The 17,071-nt window shown below is 28.4% G+C and overlaps 2 protein-coding genes and 1 long non-coding RNA gene across 7 annotated transcripts in view; 1 reads left to right on the top strand and 2 right to left on the bottom strand.

Moving 5' to 3' along the window:
- LOC111419220 (prominin-like protein) overlaps window positions 1-17,071 on the top strand; it is a 79,098-nt gene that overhangs the window by 31,681 nt on the left and 30,346 nt on the right. The gene's annotated exons all lie outside the window — the stretch shown is intronic.
- Window positions 584-1,850, bottom strand: LOC139429852 (uncharacterized). Its single transcript, XR_011640427.1, has 3 exons — window positions 1,268-1,850; window positions 760-1,214; window positions 584-702 (listed from the first exon to the last, which is right to left on the bottom strand). It is a non-coding gene; the product is annotated as an uncharacterized lncRNA (long non-coding RNA).
- Window positions 15,040-15,801, bottom strand: LOC111427084 (putative nuclease HARBI1). The gene has a single exon (XM_023062057.2). It carries the CDS (start codon window positions 15,799-15,801, stop codon window positions 15,040-15,042), a length of 762 nt encoding a protein of 253 aa, XP_022917825.2.

Below are 17,071 nucleotides of genomic sequence, written 5' to 3'. Positions count from 1 at the left end.
TAGGATGATTTAGAGGATGCCTTTAGCAATTGATATCAACCATCCAAACACCGTAATGTATTACGGTTTCCGAGAAAAAAAATGTGTTATTAGACACCATAGGTATACAGCGCGGCGCGGACTTTGGCGGTGAATTTGACCCCGTTGGGCACCTCCAAAATTGACGAAATTTTAGGATGATTTAGAGGATGCCTTTAGCGATTGAAATCAACAATCCTAACACCGTAATGTATTACGGTTTCCGAGAAAAAAAATGTGTTATTAGACACTATAGGTACACAGCGCGGCGCGGACTTTGGGGGTGAATTTGACCCCGTTGGGCACCTCCAAAATTGATGAAATTTTAGGATGATTTAGAGGATGCCTTTAGCGATTGAAATCAACCATCCAAACACCGTAAGGTATTACGGTTTCCGAGAAAAAAAAATGTGTTATTAGACACTATAGGTACACAGCGCGGCGCGGACTTTGGGGGTGAATTTGACCCTGTTGGGCACCTCCAAAATTGATGAAATTTTAGGATGATTTGGAGGGCGGACTTTTGATAGAAAAAAAACTTTTGATAGAGAAAGAAATGTATTATATTAATGGTCTGTTTTACTTATAATTAAATTGTGTAATGGATTGAGAATATGATTATAATTACTTGCTACCGCGTTCCAGACCGTTTCCAACCCTTGTTCATTTAAGTAAATGCCATCCCTGTGTAGAAATTTGTATTAAATACATAAGAAAAGAAACATTTTTACGTTTTGTTACCCTTCCATCATGGTTCTGTTAACAATTGCTTCAATGTCGGTACAATTGATTTGCTTTTCAGCACAAAACCGTCGAATGTAATGATTGATTTCCTATAAAGGCATGGAGAGTATTTATTTATAGCATGACAGAGAAGTTATAATATCTTACGTTCACAGACTCGAAGTTTTTGCAGGGAGGAATTGTGCAAATTTGTATTCCTTTAGGATTTAAGGAAAGAAGGAAGCGGAAGAGGTGAGAATATTGGGACTTCAGTTGGGATGGTGATGTTTTATGGAGTATATCTTTAGTTCTTATCATTATAACGATATGACGTTCAACAATATCTCCACAAAACCAAGGGTAACATGTTTTTGGAATACACTTTGCGCGCCGCAAAAGTTTTAGTATTGTTTGACCGCCTACTGCTAAGTCGAGGAAATATTTTCCGTTGCTTGACTGTTTTGGTTGTCGTCCTAAAATATATACCATTAGTAGGAATTAATTTCACATCTGTTAGAACAAATACTTTGTAGTTAGTTCTAGTACGTAGCATTCAGCAAAAATTACTATCGCCCAAAAACAGTAATTTCGTCGACATCTTCACTGGTCACTGGTTTTAACAAGAGATAACTAGAACAGCTGATCTCTGCAATAGCTGAGGAATCTTTATATATTATATGTTTACTCCTCACCTTTCGGGCAAAATCTAAAAAATGTGTATGACGCTCTAAAACAACACCGAATAAGTCGGCAACTATTTTCCCGGAATGCACTTATAATGCAAAAAATATGGACATATTTTTTCCTTAATAAGTGCGCCTTTTGTAACTGCACGTGGCGGAGTTCTTACCCTTTGCCAGTAACGACTAAAAGCCCATAAAACTACAAAATGCCTTTCTTAACAAAATTTATTTTTTCCATGAAATATTAAGAGTTTCGCAGTTTTCATAATCTATTAAAATCGCTAAAGGCACCTACTATCTGCTCTACATACGTGTACAATTTAATAACGAAATTGTTTCTCTGAAGCCGTGGTCGGTGTTTGGATGGTCGATTTAAATTGCTAAAGGCATCCTCTAAATCATCCTAAAATTTCATCAATTTTGGAGGTGCCCAACGGGGTCAAATTCACCCCCAAAGTCCGCGCCGCGCTGTATACCTATAGTGTCTAATAACACATTTTTTTTTTTGGAAACCGTAATACATTACGGTGTTTGGATGGTTGATATCAATTGCTAAAGGCATCCTCTAAATCATCCTAAAATTTCATCAATTTTGGAGGTGCCCAACGGGGTCAAATTCACCCCCAAAGTCCGCGCCGCGCTGTATACCTATAGTGTCTAATAACACATTTTTTTTTTTGGAAACCGTAATACATTACGGTGTTTGGATGGTTGATATCAATTGCTAAAGGCATCCTCTAAATCATCCTAAAATTTGATCAATTTTGGAGGTGCCCAACGGGGTCAAATTCACCCCCAAAGTCCGCGCCGCGCTGTATACCTATAGTGTCTAATAACACATTTTTTTTCTCGGAAACCGTAATACATTACGGTGTTTGGATGGTTGATATCAATTGCTAAAGGCATCCTCTAAATCATCCTAAAATTTCGTCAATTTTGGAAGTGCCCAACGGGGTCAAATTCACCCCCAAAGTCCGCGCCGCGCTGTATACCTATAGTGTCTAATAACACATTTTTTTTCTCGGAAACCGTAATACATTACGGTGTTTGGATGGTTGATATCAATTGCTAAAGGCATCCTCTAAATCATCCTAAAATTTCGTCAATTTTGGAAGTGCCCAACGGGGTCAAATTCACCCCCAAAGTCCGCGCCGCGCTGTATACCTATAGTGTCTAATAACACATTTTTTTTCTCGGAAACCGTAATACATTACGGTGTTTGGATGGTTGATATCAATTGCTAAAGGCATCCTCTAAATCATCCTAAAATTTCGTCAATTTTGGAAGTGCCCAACGGGGTCAAATTCACCCCCAAAGTCCGCGCCGCGCTGTATACCTATAGTGTCTAATAACACATTTTTTTTTTTGGAAACCGTAATACATTACGGTGTTTGGATGGTTGATATCAATTGCTAAAGGCATCCTCTAAATCATCCTAAAATTTCATCAATTTTGGAGGTGCCCAACGGGGTCAAATTCACCCCCAAAGTCCGCGCCGCGCTGTATACCTATAGTGTCTAATAACACATTTTTTTTTTTGGAAACCGTAATACATTACGGTGTTTGGATGGTTGATATCAATTGCTAAAGGCATCCTCTAAATCATCCTAAAATTTGATCAATTTTGGAGGTGCCCAACGGGGTCAAATTCACCCCCAAAGTCCGCGCCGCGCTGTATACCTATAGTGTCTAATAACACATTTTTTTTCTCGGAAACCGTAATACATTACGGTGTTTGGATGGTTGATTTCAATCGCTAAAGGCATCCTCTAAATCATCCTAAAATTTCGTCAATTTTGGAGGTGCCCAACGGGGTCAAATTCACCCCCAAAGTCCGCGCCGCGCTCTGTACCTATAGTGTCTAATAACACATTTTTTTTCTCGGAAACCGTAATACATTACGGTGTTTGGATGGTTGATATCAATTGCTAAAGGCATCCTCTAAATCATCCTAAAATTTCGTCAATTTTGGAGGTGCCCAACGGGGTCAAATTCACCCCCAAAGTCCGCGCCGCGCTGTATACCTATAGTGTCTAATAACACATTTTTTTTCTCGGAAACCGTAATACATTACGGTGTTTGGATGGTTGATTTCAATCGCTAAAGGCATCCTCTAAATCATCCTAAAATTTCGTCAATTTTGGAGGTGCCCAACGGGGTCAAATTCACCCCCAAAGTCCGCGCCGCGCTGTGTACCTATAGTGTCTAATAACACATTTTTTTTCTCGGAAACCGTAATACATTACGGTGTTTGGATGGTTGATTTCAATCGCTAAAGGCATCCTCTAAATCATCCTAAAATTTCGTCAATTTTGGAGGTGCCCAACGGGGTCAAATTCACCCCCAAAGTCCGCGCCGCGCTGTATACCTATAGTGTCTAATAACACATTTTTTTTCTCGGAAACCGTAATACATTACGGTGTTTGGATGGTTGATTTCAATCGCTAAAGGCATCCTCTAAATCATCCTAAAATTTCATCAATTTTGAAGGTGCCCAACGGGGTCAAATTCACCCCTAAAGTCCCATCCGCGGTTTATAATACTGATTTTTTTTCTCGAAAACCGTTAGGGCTTACGGTGTTTTGAAAATTGATAAAAATACTTAGAAGTGTGTTCTATTATGTGGTAGAATTTCGTTTAATTCGAAGGTGCCCATCAGGGCGAAAACATCCCTTTTTCGGGGGTGAGGGTTGAAAAATTTTTTTTTTACCAAATGGGGGTGGTTAGCTGTTCTTGAGGGTAAGAGTGACCTGTGTGTGAAATTTGGTTACCCAAATCGTATTGGTTACGGAATTATTAATGTTTTAAGTTTATTGCTGGGATTTATGGATAACTTCACACCAGTCCTAGTGATACCATCAGGTGAGGTCCTTGTATATGATCCGGTGTGGGAAGCATGTAGAGCTAATGACCATGTTCCTTCCGGTCGCAAGTGCAATCATCAACCTTCTGTTTTCGTTAGTCTCGTCGTGCAAGTTGTGCCTCTCTATGGTCCCCCAGTATTTGGCTTCTCTGCCAATCTTTGCTTCATGTCCCCAAGTATTATCTTAATGTCGTTTCTAGGGGCCACATCATATACCTGTTCTAATTGTTGGTAAAGAACAGATAGAAGAGATATTAGCTCCATATTAAAAGAAGTGAGCAAACACCCTAGAGTTAGTGCACCAAAATTAGTTGTACAAAAAGTTCTACGCGATAATGGATTTTTTAGCAAATTAAAAAATTCTAGAATTTGCTCAATCTTATTTCTGGTCCAGAGTTTTGTTTACTGACGAGTCGAAGTATATCCTTTTTGGAAATGATTTTCTTTCTTTCTTTCCTTCTTCTACCTTTTTTCTACGTTTACCTCCAGTCCAACCTTTTTGGCCTCCTTTTGCAGCTCGTTGTACGTTTCCCTGAATTGGTTTTCGTATACGCATAAGCAAGGATCATTTTGGACTTGTAGATAATTTTAATAGTGCCAGGTTGAATAATGTGGCTAAGAGGGCGTCACCTTGTCTTACCACTCTACTCTAAATGAACTTTCTGCCACAACGTCCATCCATAGAAACTCCTCCCTTAGCATTCTGTAGCGTAGATCTTTTCAATCTGACAAGTTTTTTTGGTATGTAACTTCGCTCCATGAAAAGATACAACTTTTCCTTGAGTATGCTGTCGAAAGCCCTGCGAAAACCCACAAATAGAAGAAGAGCAGAAGAAAGTATACAATACAACAAGAGTCAGTGGAAACATCATGCTGGAGCATGATATGAACGAAGAATTCAAACTTCAAAACCCAGCTGGATGTCATGAATAGGGCACGGAACTTTTGTAACAAAATGATACGATTTCCCCCCTCCACTCGTTCTTAATTAAATTCTAAAACGATTTTCTCAATAAAAAAATACCTATATAAACATTTTTTTGAGGTTATTTTTGATCAAATCAAAAATTTTTATCAACAAAATTTGTTTAGAATTACTTCAGGAACAGTGTTTGTTAATACAATTTTTTGCTAACTTGAAATTTTAATTTCCCTCTGAATAGTATGCTATCAAAATTAATTATTTCGATAATTATTGTTTTTATCAAAAAAAGTTTTAAATAAAATTTGTTTCAATTTCGATTTTGAATCAATTATCTTAAAAATAAATGTTTACATCTCTATTAATTAAGCGTCTAAGTGTAATTATGTGTAAAAATTCAAAAATTATTATTTTGAGGTTGTCTCCATAATTATTGATTAAATCAAAAAATTTTGTTAACAATGTTTGTTAAGAATTGCTTCAGGAACAGTGTTTGTTAAAACAATTTTTTTCTAACTTGAAATTTTAATTTCCCACTGAACAGTATGCTACAAAAATTAATATTTTTGAGGTTATATCCTTATTGTTGATTTAATCAAAAAATTTTGTTAACAAAATTTGTTTAGAATTACTTCAGGAACAGTGTTTGTTAACAAATTTTTTTGCTAACTTGAAATATTAATTTCCCTCTGAATAGTATGCTATCAAAATTAATTATTTCGATAATTATTGTTTTTATCAAAAAATGTTTTAAATAAAATTTGTTTCAATTTCTATTTTGAATCAATTATCTTAACAAAAAATTTTTACATCTCTATTAATTAAGCGTCTAAGTGTAATTATGTACAAAAATTCAAAAATTATTATTTTGAGGTTATCTCCTTAATTATTGATTAAATCAAAAAATTTTGTTAACAATGTTTGTTAAGAATTGCTTCAGGAACAGTGTTTGTTAAAACAATTTTTTTCTAACTTGAAATTTTAATTTCCCACTGAACAGTATGCTACAAAAATTAATATTTTTGAGGTTATATCCTTATTGTTGATTTAATCAAAAAATTTTGTTAACAAAATTTGTTTAGAATTACTTCAGGAACAGTGTTTGTAAATAAAAATTTTTGCTAACTTGAAATATTAATTTCCCTCTGAATAGTATGCTATCAAAATTAATTATCTCAATAATTATTGTTTTTATCAAAAAATGTTTTAAATAAAATTTGTTTCAATTTCTATTTTGAATCAATTATCTTAACAAAAAATTTTTACATCTCTATTAATTAAGCGTCTAAGTGTAATTATGTACAAAAATTCAAAAATTATTATTTTGAGGTTATCTCCTTAATTATTGATTAAATCAAAAAATTTTGTTAACAATGTTTGTTAAGAATTGCTTCAGGAACAGTGTTTGTTAAAACAATTTTTTTCTAACTTGAAATTTTAATTTCCCACTGAACAGTATGCTACAAAAATTAATATTTTTGAGGTTATATCCTTATTGTTGATTTAATCAAAAAATTTTGTTAACAAAATTTGTTTAGAATTACTTCAGGAACAGTGTTTGTAAATAAAAATTTTTGCTAACTTGAAATATTAATTTCCCTCTGAATAGTATGCTATCAAAATTAATTATCTCAATAATTATTGTTTTTATCAAAAAATGTTTTAAATAAAATTTGTTTCAATTTCGATTTTGAATCAATTATCTTCACAAAAAATTTTAACATCTCTATTAATTAACCATCTAAGTGTAATTATGTATAAAAATTCAAAAATTATTATTTTGAAGTTATCTCCTTAATTATTGATTAAATCAAAAAATTTTGTTAACAATGTTTGTTAAGAATTGCTTCAGGAACAGTGTTTGTTAAAACAATTTTTTTCTAACTTGAAATTTTAATTTCCCACTGAACAGTATGCTACAAAAATTAATATTTTTGAGGTTATATCCTTATTGTTGATTTAATCAAAAAATTTTGTTAACAAAATTTGTTTAGAATTACTTCAGGAACAGTGTTTGTAAATAAAAATTTTTGCTAACTTGAAATATTAATTTCCCTCTGAATAGTATGCTATCAAAATTAATTATCTCAATAATTATTGTTTTTATCAAAAAATGTTTTAAATAAAATTTGTTTCAATTTCTATTTTGAATCAATTATCTTAACAAAAAATTTTTACATCTCTATTAATTAACCGTCTAATTGTAAGTGTAATTATGTACAAAAATTCAAAAATTATTATTTTGAGGTTATCTCCTTAATTATTGATTAAATCAAAAAATTTTGTTAACAATGTTTGTTAAGAATTGCTTCAGGAACAGTGTTTGTTAAAACAATTTTTTTCTAACTTGAAATTTTAATTTCCCACTGAATAGTATGCTACAAAAATTAATATTTTTGAGATTATATCCTTATGGTTGATTTAATCAAAAAATGTTGTTAACAAAATTTGTTTAGAATTACTTCAGGAACAGTGTTTGTTAATACAATTTTTTGCTAACTTGAAATATTAATTTCCCTCTGAATAGTATGCTATCAAAATTAATTATTTCGATAATTATTGTTTTTATCAAAAAATGTTTTAAATAAAATTTGTTTCAATTTCGATTTTGAATCAATTATCTTAACAAAAAATTTTTACATCTCTATTAATTAAGCGTCTAAGTGTAATTATGTACAAAAATTCAAAAATTATTATTTTGAGGTTGTCTCTTTAATTATTGATTAAATCAAAAAATTTTGTTAACAATGTTTGTTAAGAATTGCTTCAGGAACAGTGTTTGTTAAAACAATTTTTTTCTAACTTGAAATTTTAATTTCCCACTGAATAGTATGCTACAAAAATTAATATTTTTGAGATTATATCCTTATGGTTGATTTAATCAAAAAATGTTGTTAACAAAATTTGTTTAGAATTACTTCAGGAACAGTGTTTGTTAATAAAATTTTTTGCTAACTTGAAATATTAATTTCCCTCTGAATAGTATGCTATCAAAATTAATTATTTCGATAATTATTGTTTTTATCAAAAAATGTTTTAAATAAAATTTGTTTCAATTTCGATTTTGAATCAATTATCTTAACAAAAATTTTTTACATCTCTATTAATTAAGCGTCTAAGTGTAATTATGTACAAAAATTCAAAAATTATTATTTTGAGGTTATCTCCTTAATTATTGATTAAATCAAAAAATTTTGTTAACAATGTTTGTTAAGAATTGCTTCAGGAACAGTGTTTGTTAAAACAATTTTTTTCTAACTTGAAATTTTAATTTCCCACTGAATAGTATGCTACAAAAATTAATATTTTTGATGTTATATCCTTATTGTTGATTTAATTAAAAAAGTTTGTTAACAAAATTTGTTTAGAATTACTTCAGGAACAGTGTTTGTTAATAAAATTTTTTGCTAACTTGAAATATTAATTTCCCTCTGAATAGTATGCTATCAAAATTAATTATTTCGATAATTATTGTTTTTATCAAAAAATGTTTTAAATAAAATTTGTTTCAATTTCGATTTTGAATCAATTATCTTAACAAAAAATTTTTACATCTCTATTAATTAAGCGTCTAAGTGTAATTATGTATAAAAATTCAAAAATTATTATTTTGAAGTTATCTCCTTAATTATTGATTAAATCAAAAAATTTTATTAACAATGTTTGTTAAGAATTGCTTCAGGAACAGTGTTTGTTAAAACAATTTTTTTCTAACTTGAAATTTTAATTTCCCACTGAATAGTATGCTACAAAAATTAATATTTTTGAGATTATATCCTTATGGTTGATTTAATCAAAAAATGTTGTTAACAAAATTTGTTTAGAATTACTTCAGGATCAGTGTTTGTTAATAAAATTTTTTGCTAACTTGAAATATTAATTTCCCTCTGAATAGTATGCTATCAAAATTAATTATTTCGATAATTATTGTTTTTATCAAAAAATGTTTTAAATAAAATTTGTTTCAATTTCGATTTTGAATCAATTATCTTAACAAAAAATTTTTACATCTCTATTAATTAAGCGTCTAAGTGTAATTATGTACAAAAATTCAAAAATTATTATTTTGAGGTTGTCTCTTTAATTATTGATTAAATCAAAAAATTTTGTTAACAATGTTTGTTAAGAATTGCTTCAGGAACAGTGTTTGTTAAAACAATTTTTTTCTAACTTGAAATTTTAATTTCCCACTGAACAGTATGCTACAAAAATTAATATTTTTGAGGTTATATCCTTATTGTTGATTTAATCAAAAAATTTTGTTAACAAAATTTGTTTAGAATTACTTCAGGAACAGTGTTTGTAAATAAAAATTTTTGCTAACTTGAAATATTAATTTCCCTCTGAATAGTATGCTATCAAAATTAATTATCTCAATAATTATTGTTTTTATCAAAAAATGTTTTAAATAAAATTTGTTTCAATTTCGATTTTGAATCAATTATCTTAACAAAAAATTTTTACATCTCTATTAATTAAGCGTCTAAGTGTAATTATGTACAAAAATTCAAAAATTATTATTTTGAGGTTATCTCCTTAATTATTGATTAAATCAAAAATTTTTGTTAACAATGTTTGTTAAGAATTGCTTCAGGAACAGTGTTTGTTAAAACAATTTTTTTCTAACTTGAAATTTTAATTTCCCACTGAATAGTATGCTACAAAAATTAATATTTTTGAGGTTATATCCTTATGGTTGATTTAATCAAAAAATGTTGTTAACAAAATTTGTTTAGAATTACTTCAGGAACAGTGTTTGTTAATAAAATTTTTTGCTAACTTGAAATTTTAATTTCCCTCTGAATAGTATGTTATCAAAATTAATTATTTCGATAATTATTGTTTCTATCAAAAAATGTTTTAAATAAAATTTGTTTCAATTTCGATTTTGAATCAATTATCTTAACAAAAAATTTTTACATCTCTATTAATTAAGCGTCTAAGTGTAATTATGTACAAAAATTCAAAAATTATTATTTTGAGGTTATCTCCTTAATTATTGATTAAATCAAAAAATTTTGTTAACAATGTTTGTTAAGAATTGCTTCAGGAACAGTGTTTGTTAAAACAATTTTTTTCTAACTTGAAATTTTAATTTCCCACTGAATAGTATGCTACAAAAATTAATATTTTTGAGATTATATCCTTATGGTTGATTTAATCAAAAAATGTTGTTAACAAAATTTGTTTAGAATTACTTCAGGAACAGTGTTTGTTAATAAAATTTTTTGCTAACTTGAAATATTAATTTCCCTCTGAATAGTATGCTATCAAAATTAATTATTTCGATAATTATTGTTTTTATCAAAAAATGTTTTAAATAAAATTTGTTTCAATTTCGATTTTGAATCAATTATCTTAACAAAAAATTTTTACATCTCTATTAATTAAGCGTCTAAGTGTAATTATGTACAAAAATTCAAAAATTATTATTTTGAGGTTATCTCCTTAATTATTGATTAAATCAAAAAATTTTGTTAACAATGTTTGTTAAGAATTGCTTCAGGAACAGTGTTTGTTAAAACAATTTTTTTCTAACTTGAAATTTTAATTTCCCACTGAACAGTATGCTACAAAAATTAATATTTTTGAGGTTATATCCTTATGGTTGATTTAATCAAAAAATTTTGTTAACAAAATTTGTTTAGAATTACTTCAGGAACAGTGTTTGTTAATACAATTTTTTTCTAACTTGAAATTTTAATTTCCCTCTGAATAGTATGTTATCAAAATTAATTATTTCGATAATTATTGTTTCTATCAAAAAATGTTTTAAATAAAATTTGTTTCAATTTCGATTTTGAATCAATTATCTTAACAAAAAATTTTTACATCTCTATTAATTAAGCGTCTAAGTGTAATTATGTACAAAAATTCAAAAATTATTATTTTGAGGTTATCTCCTTAATTATTGATTAAATCAAAAAATTTTGTTAACAATGTTTGTTAAGAATTGCTTCAGGAACAGTGTTTGTTAAAACAATTTTTTTCTAACTTGAAATTTTAATTTCCCACTAAACAGTATGCTACAAAAATTAATATTTTTGATGTTATATCCTTATTGTTGATTTAATTAAAAAAGTTTGTTAACAAAATTTGTTTAGAATTACTTCAGGAACAGTGTTTGTTAATACAATTTTTTTCTAACTTGAAACTTTAATTTCCCTCTGAATAGTATGCTATCAGAATTAATTATCTCAATAATTATTGTTTTTATCAAAAAATGTTTTAAATAAAGTTTGTTTCAATTTCGATTTTGAATCAATTATCTTAACAAAAAATTTTTACATCTCTATTAATTAAGCGTCTAAGTGTAATTATGTACAAAAATTCAAAAATTATTATTTTGAGGTTATCTCCTTAATTATTGATTAAATCAAAAATTTTTGTTAACAATGTTTGTTAAGAATTGCTTCAGGAACAGTGTTTGTTAAAACAATTTTTTTCTAACTTGAAATTTTAATTTCCCACTGAATAGTATGCTACAAAAATTAATATTTTTGAGGTTATATCCTTATGGTTGATTTAATCAAAAAATGTTGTTAACAAAATTTGTTTAGAATTACTTCAGGAACAGTGTTTGTTAATAAAATTTTTTGCTAACTTGAAATTTTAATTTCCCTCTGAATAGTATTATCAAAATTAATTATTTCGATAATTATTGTTTCTATCAAAAAATGTTTTAAATAAAATTTGTTTCAATTTCGATTTTGAATCAATTATCTTAACAAAAAATTTTTACATCTCTATTAATTAAGCGTCTAAGTGTAATTATGTACAAAAATTCAAAAATTATTATTTTGAGGTTATCTCCTTAATTATTGATTAAATCAAAAAATTTTGTTAACAATGTTTGTTAAGAATTGCTTCAGGAACAGTGTTTGTTAAAACAATTTTTTTCTAACTTGAAATTTTAATTTCCCGCTGAACAGTATGCTACAAAAATTAATATTTTTGATGTTATATCCTTATTGTTGATTTAATTAAAAAAGTTTGTTAACAAAATTTGTTTAGAATTACTTCAGGAACAGTGTTTGTTAATACAATTTTTTGCTAACTTGAAATTTTAATTTCCCTCTGAATAGTATGCTCTCAAAATTAATTATCTCAATAATTATTGTTTTTATCAAAAAATGTTTTAAATAAAATTTGTTTCAATTTCGATTTTGAATCATCTTAACAAAAAATTTTTACATCTCTATTAATTAAGCGTCTAAGTGTAATTATGTACAAAAATTCAAAAATTATTATTTTGAGGTTATCTCCTTAATTATTGATTAAATCAAAAATTTTTGTTAACAATGTTTGTTAAGAATTGCTTCAGGAACAGTGTTTGTTAAAACAATTTTTTTCTAACTTGAAATTTTAATTTCCCACTGAATAGTATGCTACAAAAATTAATATTTTTGAGGTTATATCCTTATGGTTGATTTAATCAAAAAATGTTGTTAACAAAATTTGTTTAGAATTACTTCAGGAACAGTGTTTGTTAATAAAATTTTTTGCTAACTTGAAATTTTAATTTCCCTCTGAATAGTATTATCAAAATTAATTATTTCGATAATTATTGTTTCTATCAAAAAATGTTTTAAATAAAATTTGTTTCAATTTCGATTTTGAATCAATTATCTTAACAAAAAATTTTTACATCTCTATTAATTAAGCGTCTAAGTGTAATTATGTACAAAAATTCAAAAATTATTATTTTGAGGTTATCTCCTTAATTATTGATTAAATCAAAAAATTTTGTTAACAATGTTTGTTAAGAATTGCTTCAGGAACAGTGTTTGTTAAAACAATTTTTTTCTAACTTGAAATTTTAATTTCCCGCTGAACAGTATGCTACAAAAATTAATATTTTTGATGTTATATCCTTATTGTTGATTTAATTAAAAAAGTTTGTTAACAAAATTTGTTTAGAATTACTTCAGGAACAGTGTTTGTTAATACAATTTTTTGCTAACTTGAAATTTTAATTTCCCTCTGAATAGTATGCTCTCAAAATTAATTATCTCAATAATTATTGTTTTTATCAAAAAATGTTTTAAATAAAATTTGTTTCAATTTCGATTTTGAATCATCTTAACAAAAAATTTTTACATCTCTATTAATTAAGCGTCTAAGTGTAATTATGTACAAAAATTCAAAAATTATTATTTTGAGGTTATCTCCTTAATTATTGATTAAATCAAAAATTTTTGTTAACAATGTTTGTTAAGAATTGCTTCAGGAACAGTGTTTGTTAAAACAATTTTTTTCTAACTTGAAATTTTAATTTCCCACTGAACAGTATGCTACAAAAATTAATATTTTTGAGGTTATATCCTTATGGTTGATTTAATCAAAAAATTTTGTTAACAAAATTTGTTTAGAATTACTTCAGGAACAGTGTTTGTTAATACAATTTTTTTCTAACTTGAAATTTTAATTTCCCTCTGAATAGTATGCTATCAGAATTAATTATCTCAATAATTATTGTTTTTATCAAAAAATGTTTTAAATAAAATTTGTTTCAATTTCGATTTTGAATCAATTATCTTAACAAAAAATGTTTACATCTCTATTAATTAAGCTTCTAACGCCCGGTTTCATAATGCGGGACTTAAAGCCACTTTAACTAAAGGCACTTTTAGGTTAAAGCCGGCTTTAATATCGATTTTAAAGTTAACGCGTTCCATAATACACTCATACGCCGACTTTAGTAAAAGGCGCTTTATGTTTTTTATTCAAGTTGGTCACATTGAATTCTAGTAAGATTTCATTCGTTACGATTGTAAACACTGCGTTTCCCTGTCACACTGTCATTTTTGAATATAAACCACGGTGTGTTTACTTATACTTATAAAATGAATACGTATATGTAGTACTAGTACAAACCTAGAGATGGCACTGCGAGCGCTATTTGCAATCTGTATTATCTGCACAAAACAAAGTGCGCATGCGTGGTTATACTTTCAACAAGTATCAGTGTTTTGTTCGACAGATTCAATCATTACTATTATGCCAAAAGAGGCTTGTCAAACTGCCCAAATTTTAAAATTTTAATATAATATATAATGATAATGTGTTTGACTCGGTGAATGGAACCTTAAAAAGGAACAAAGAAGGCAAACCACTCATGATGGTTGTGACCAAATCGAGTGAACACCGAAACTTTTGGAGATGTATGGTAATGAAATAGTAAAATGCAATGTTCATCAACATTGCATTTTACTATTTTTTTTTTATGCATTGTTGTTTTAGATATCTAATTTTCTTTTTTATTATTATAATATATATATTATTATATTCAGTAAATTTTAAATAAAAATATTTAATTAAATATAGCTTTTTTTTATTTAAAAACAAATAAACAAAACCACTATACTATATAAAAATTATCCATTTAAATTTCGCGGCTTATCGAAAGAAGTACTAGTACATTCCGCTAATGGCGCTGAATTTCATTTCGACCAAATAATGGTGGGGAGTAAAGCTTCTATATACATATATATAATATATTTTTCTATGATATAAACATCGGTGGAATGTTGAGTATTCGATATTATTTCTAATATGTCTGTAATCAAGAAGAGGGTTGAACTTCTCTAAGGAAAGAGAGAAAAATAAAGAAGAAAGAAGAAGAAAGGAGAAATGAAGAATTTAAAATGAGAATACGTTTATTGGAGTTGGAAATAGCTCAAAAAGAGAAAGATTTGACTAAATAATGTAACACATGAGACTGTATACGATATATATATATATATATATATATGAAATAAACATTATTTATAAAAAGTTAAAGTCTACCAAAATGTTCATTAATAAGCAACTGCCTCACACCTCAACCCCTACCTAGAAAGGGTTGAGCTTTCTACGTAATGATCGTCATCCTGTTCAATTTCGTCTTCGTCTGCGTTAAATGGATTGGTCCATTCTCCAGGAATACTGTCATTCATGTCTATGGCCATATTATGTAGTACTGCAGTCGCAACTATCACATTCATTGTTGTTTCTATCTGCAGCCTCATGCATAAACTTAAAATTGGAAATCTTCTTTTCCACACTCCATATTGACGTTCAACCACATTCCGTGTTCTGATACTCGATTCATTGTACAAGTTCTCAGCTGGTGTTTGTACTTGTTGTAAAGGTGTCATAAGGTATGGTTTAATTTTATAGCCACTATCTCCAACAAGCATATATCGTCCATACATCCCATTTTGAAAGGCTTCTTTTAAACTACTGTTGTTAAATATGGTTTGGTCGTGACACGAACCAGGCCACCTCGCAACAATATTCCGAATTTTTAAACGTGCGTCAGAAACTCTCTGCACATTCAGTGCACAAAAACCTTTTCTTGAGCGATATATTCCATCGTCTTCTCTTCCTGGTGATTGTATCTTGATAAGTGTACAATCAATAGCACCAATAACTCGTGGAAATCTTGCAAATCGATAAAACTCTTCCGCAGCCCTATTCATTTCTGCATTCGTAGAATACATTTTTACGTAGCGAGGTGATAGTGACGCTATAGCACTGGTAACTTTCTTTACTATCCTACATGCTGAGGCTTTCGATACTCCAATAAAATCCGCTACAGAAAGGAGCATATTCCCTGTTGCATAGAACCTTAGGGTTAATAATAGGCTATGCATTGCTGGTATAGAGCCCCCTCTAAAGAAAAATGCAAAGTATAAATATACCGGATATATTTTTATTATATAATACAACTTACTTGATAATTTTTTGTTAACTTGGAAAAGTTAGATATTGCGTCTTCTATCAATGCCAATAACGAAACTACCGTATCTTTTGTTAGTCGAAACCTTTCAAAAAATTCACTTTCATTATATCGTTGGAAACAATCCACTCTCTTCTTGTAAACTTTACGTCTTCTAAGTACAAGTACAGGTTCATCTTCCGATGATGAACTTGAACTCGTATCCATCAAATTCATTGTATTTTGAGTGAAATGAACAGATATATAATCAGCGGACAAGCACACGCAGTGACACTTATAGGTTATATTACAGCGCTTAAAGCCGCTTTTATTCGTTAAAGTGAGAGAATCGCGACTTTAAAGTTAAAGCCGGGTTTAGGGTTAAAAATTGATTATGAAACGCGTTTTAAAGATAAAGTGACTTTAAATATTTAAAGCCGCCTTTAATTTTATTATGAAACCGGGCCTAAGTGTAATTATTAGGGCACGGAACTTTTGTAACGGAACGATACGATTTACCCCCACCACTTGTAAGTTCCGGGCCCTAGTAATTATGTATAAAAATTCAAAAATTATTATTTTGAGGTTATCTCCTTAATATTGATTAAATCAAAAAATTTTGTTAATAATGTTTGTTAAGAATTGCTTCAGGAACAGTGTTTGTTAAAACAATTTTTTCCTAACTTGAAATTTTAATTTCCCACTGAACAATATGCTACAAAAATTAATATTTTTGAGGTTATATCCTTATTGTTGATTTAATCAAAAAATTTTGTTAACAAAATTTGTTTAGAATTACTTCAGGAACAGTGTTTGTTAATAAAATTTTTTGCTAACTTGAAATATTAATTTCCCTCTGAATAGTATGCTATCAAAATTAATTATCTCTATAATTATTGTTTTTATCAAAAAATGTTTTAAACAAAATTTGTTTCAATTTCGATTTTGAATCAATTATCTTAATAAAATTTTTTTACATCTCTATTAATTAAGCATCTAAGTGTAATGAATCTAAGTGTAATAATCTAAGTGTAATAAATCTAATCTAAGTGTATATTATGTATAAAAAAAAAATTATTATTTTGAGGTTATCTTCTTAATTATTGATTAAATCAAAAAATTTTGTTAATAATATTTTTTAAGAATTACACCAGGAACAG

The sequence above is a fragment of the Onthophagus taurus genome, chromosome 5, assembly GCF_036711975.1.
Source record: "Onthophagus taurus isolate NC chromosome 5, IU_Otau_3.0, whole genome shotgun sequence".
In the NCBI taxonomy this organism is placed as follows: Eukaryota; Metazoa; Arthropoda; class Insecta; order Coleoptera; family Scarabaeidae; genus Onthophagus; species Onthophagus taurus.
This window is presented reverse-complemented; position numbering and strand designations above follow the sequence as displayed.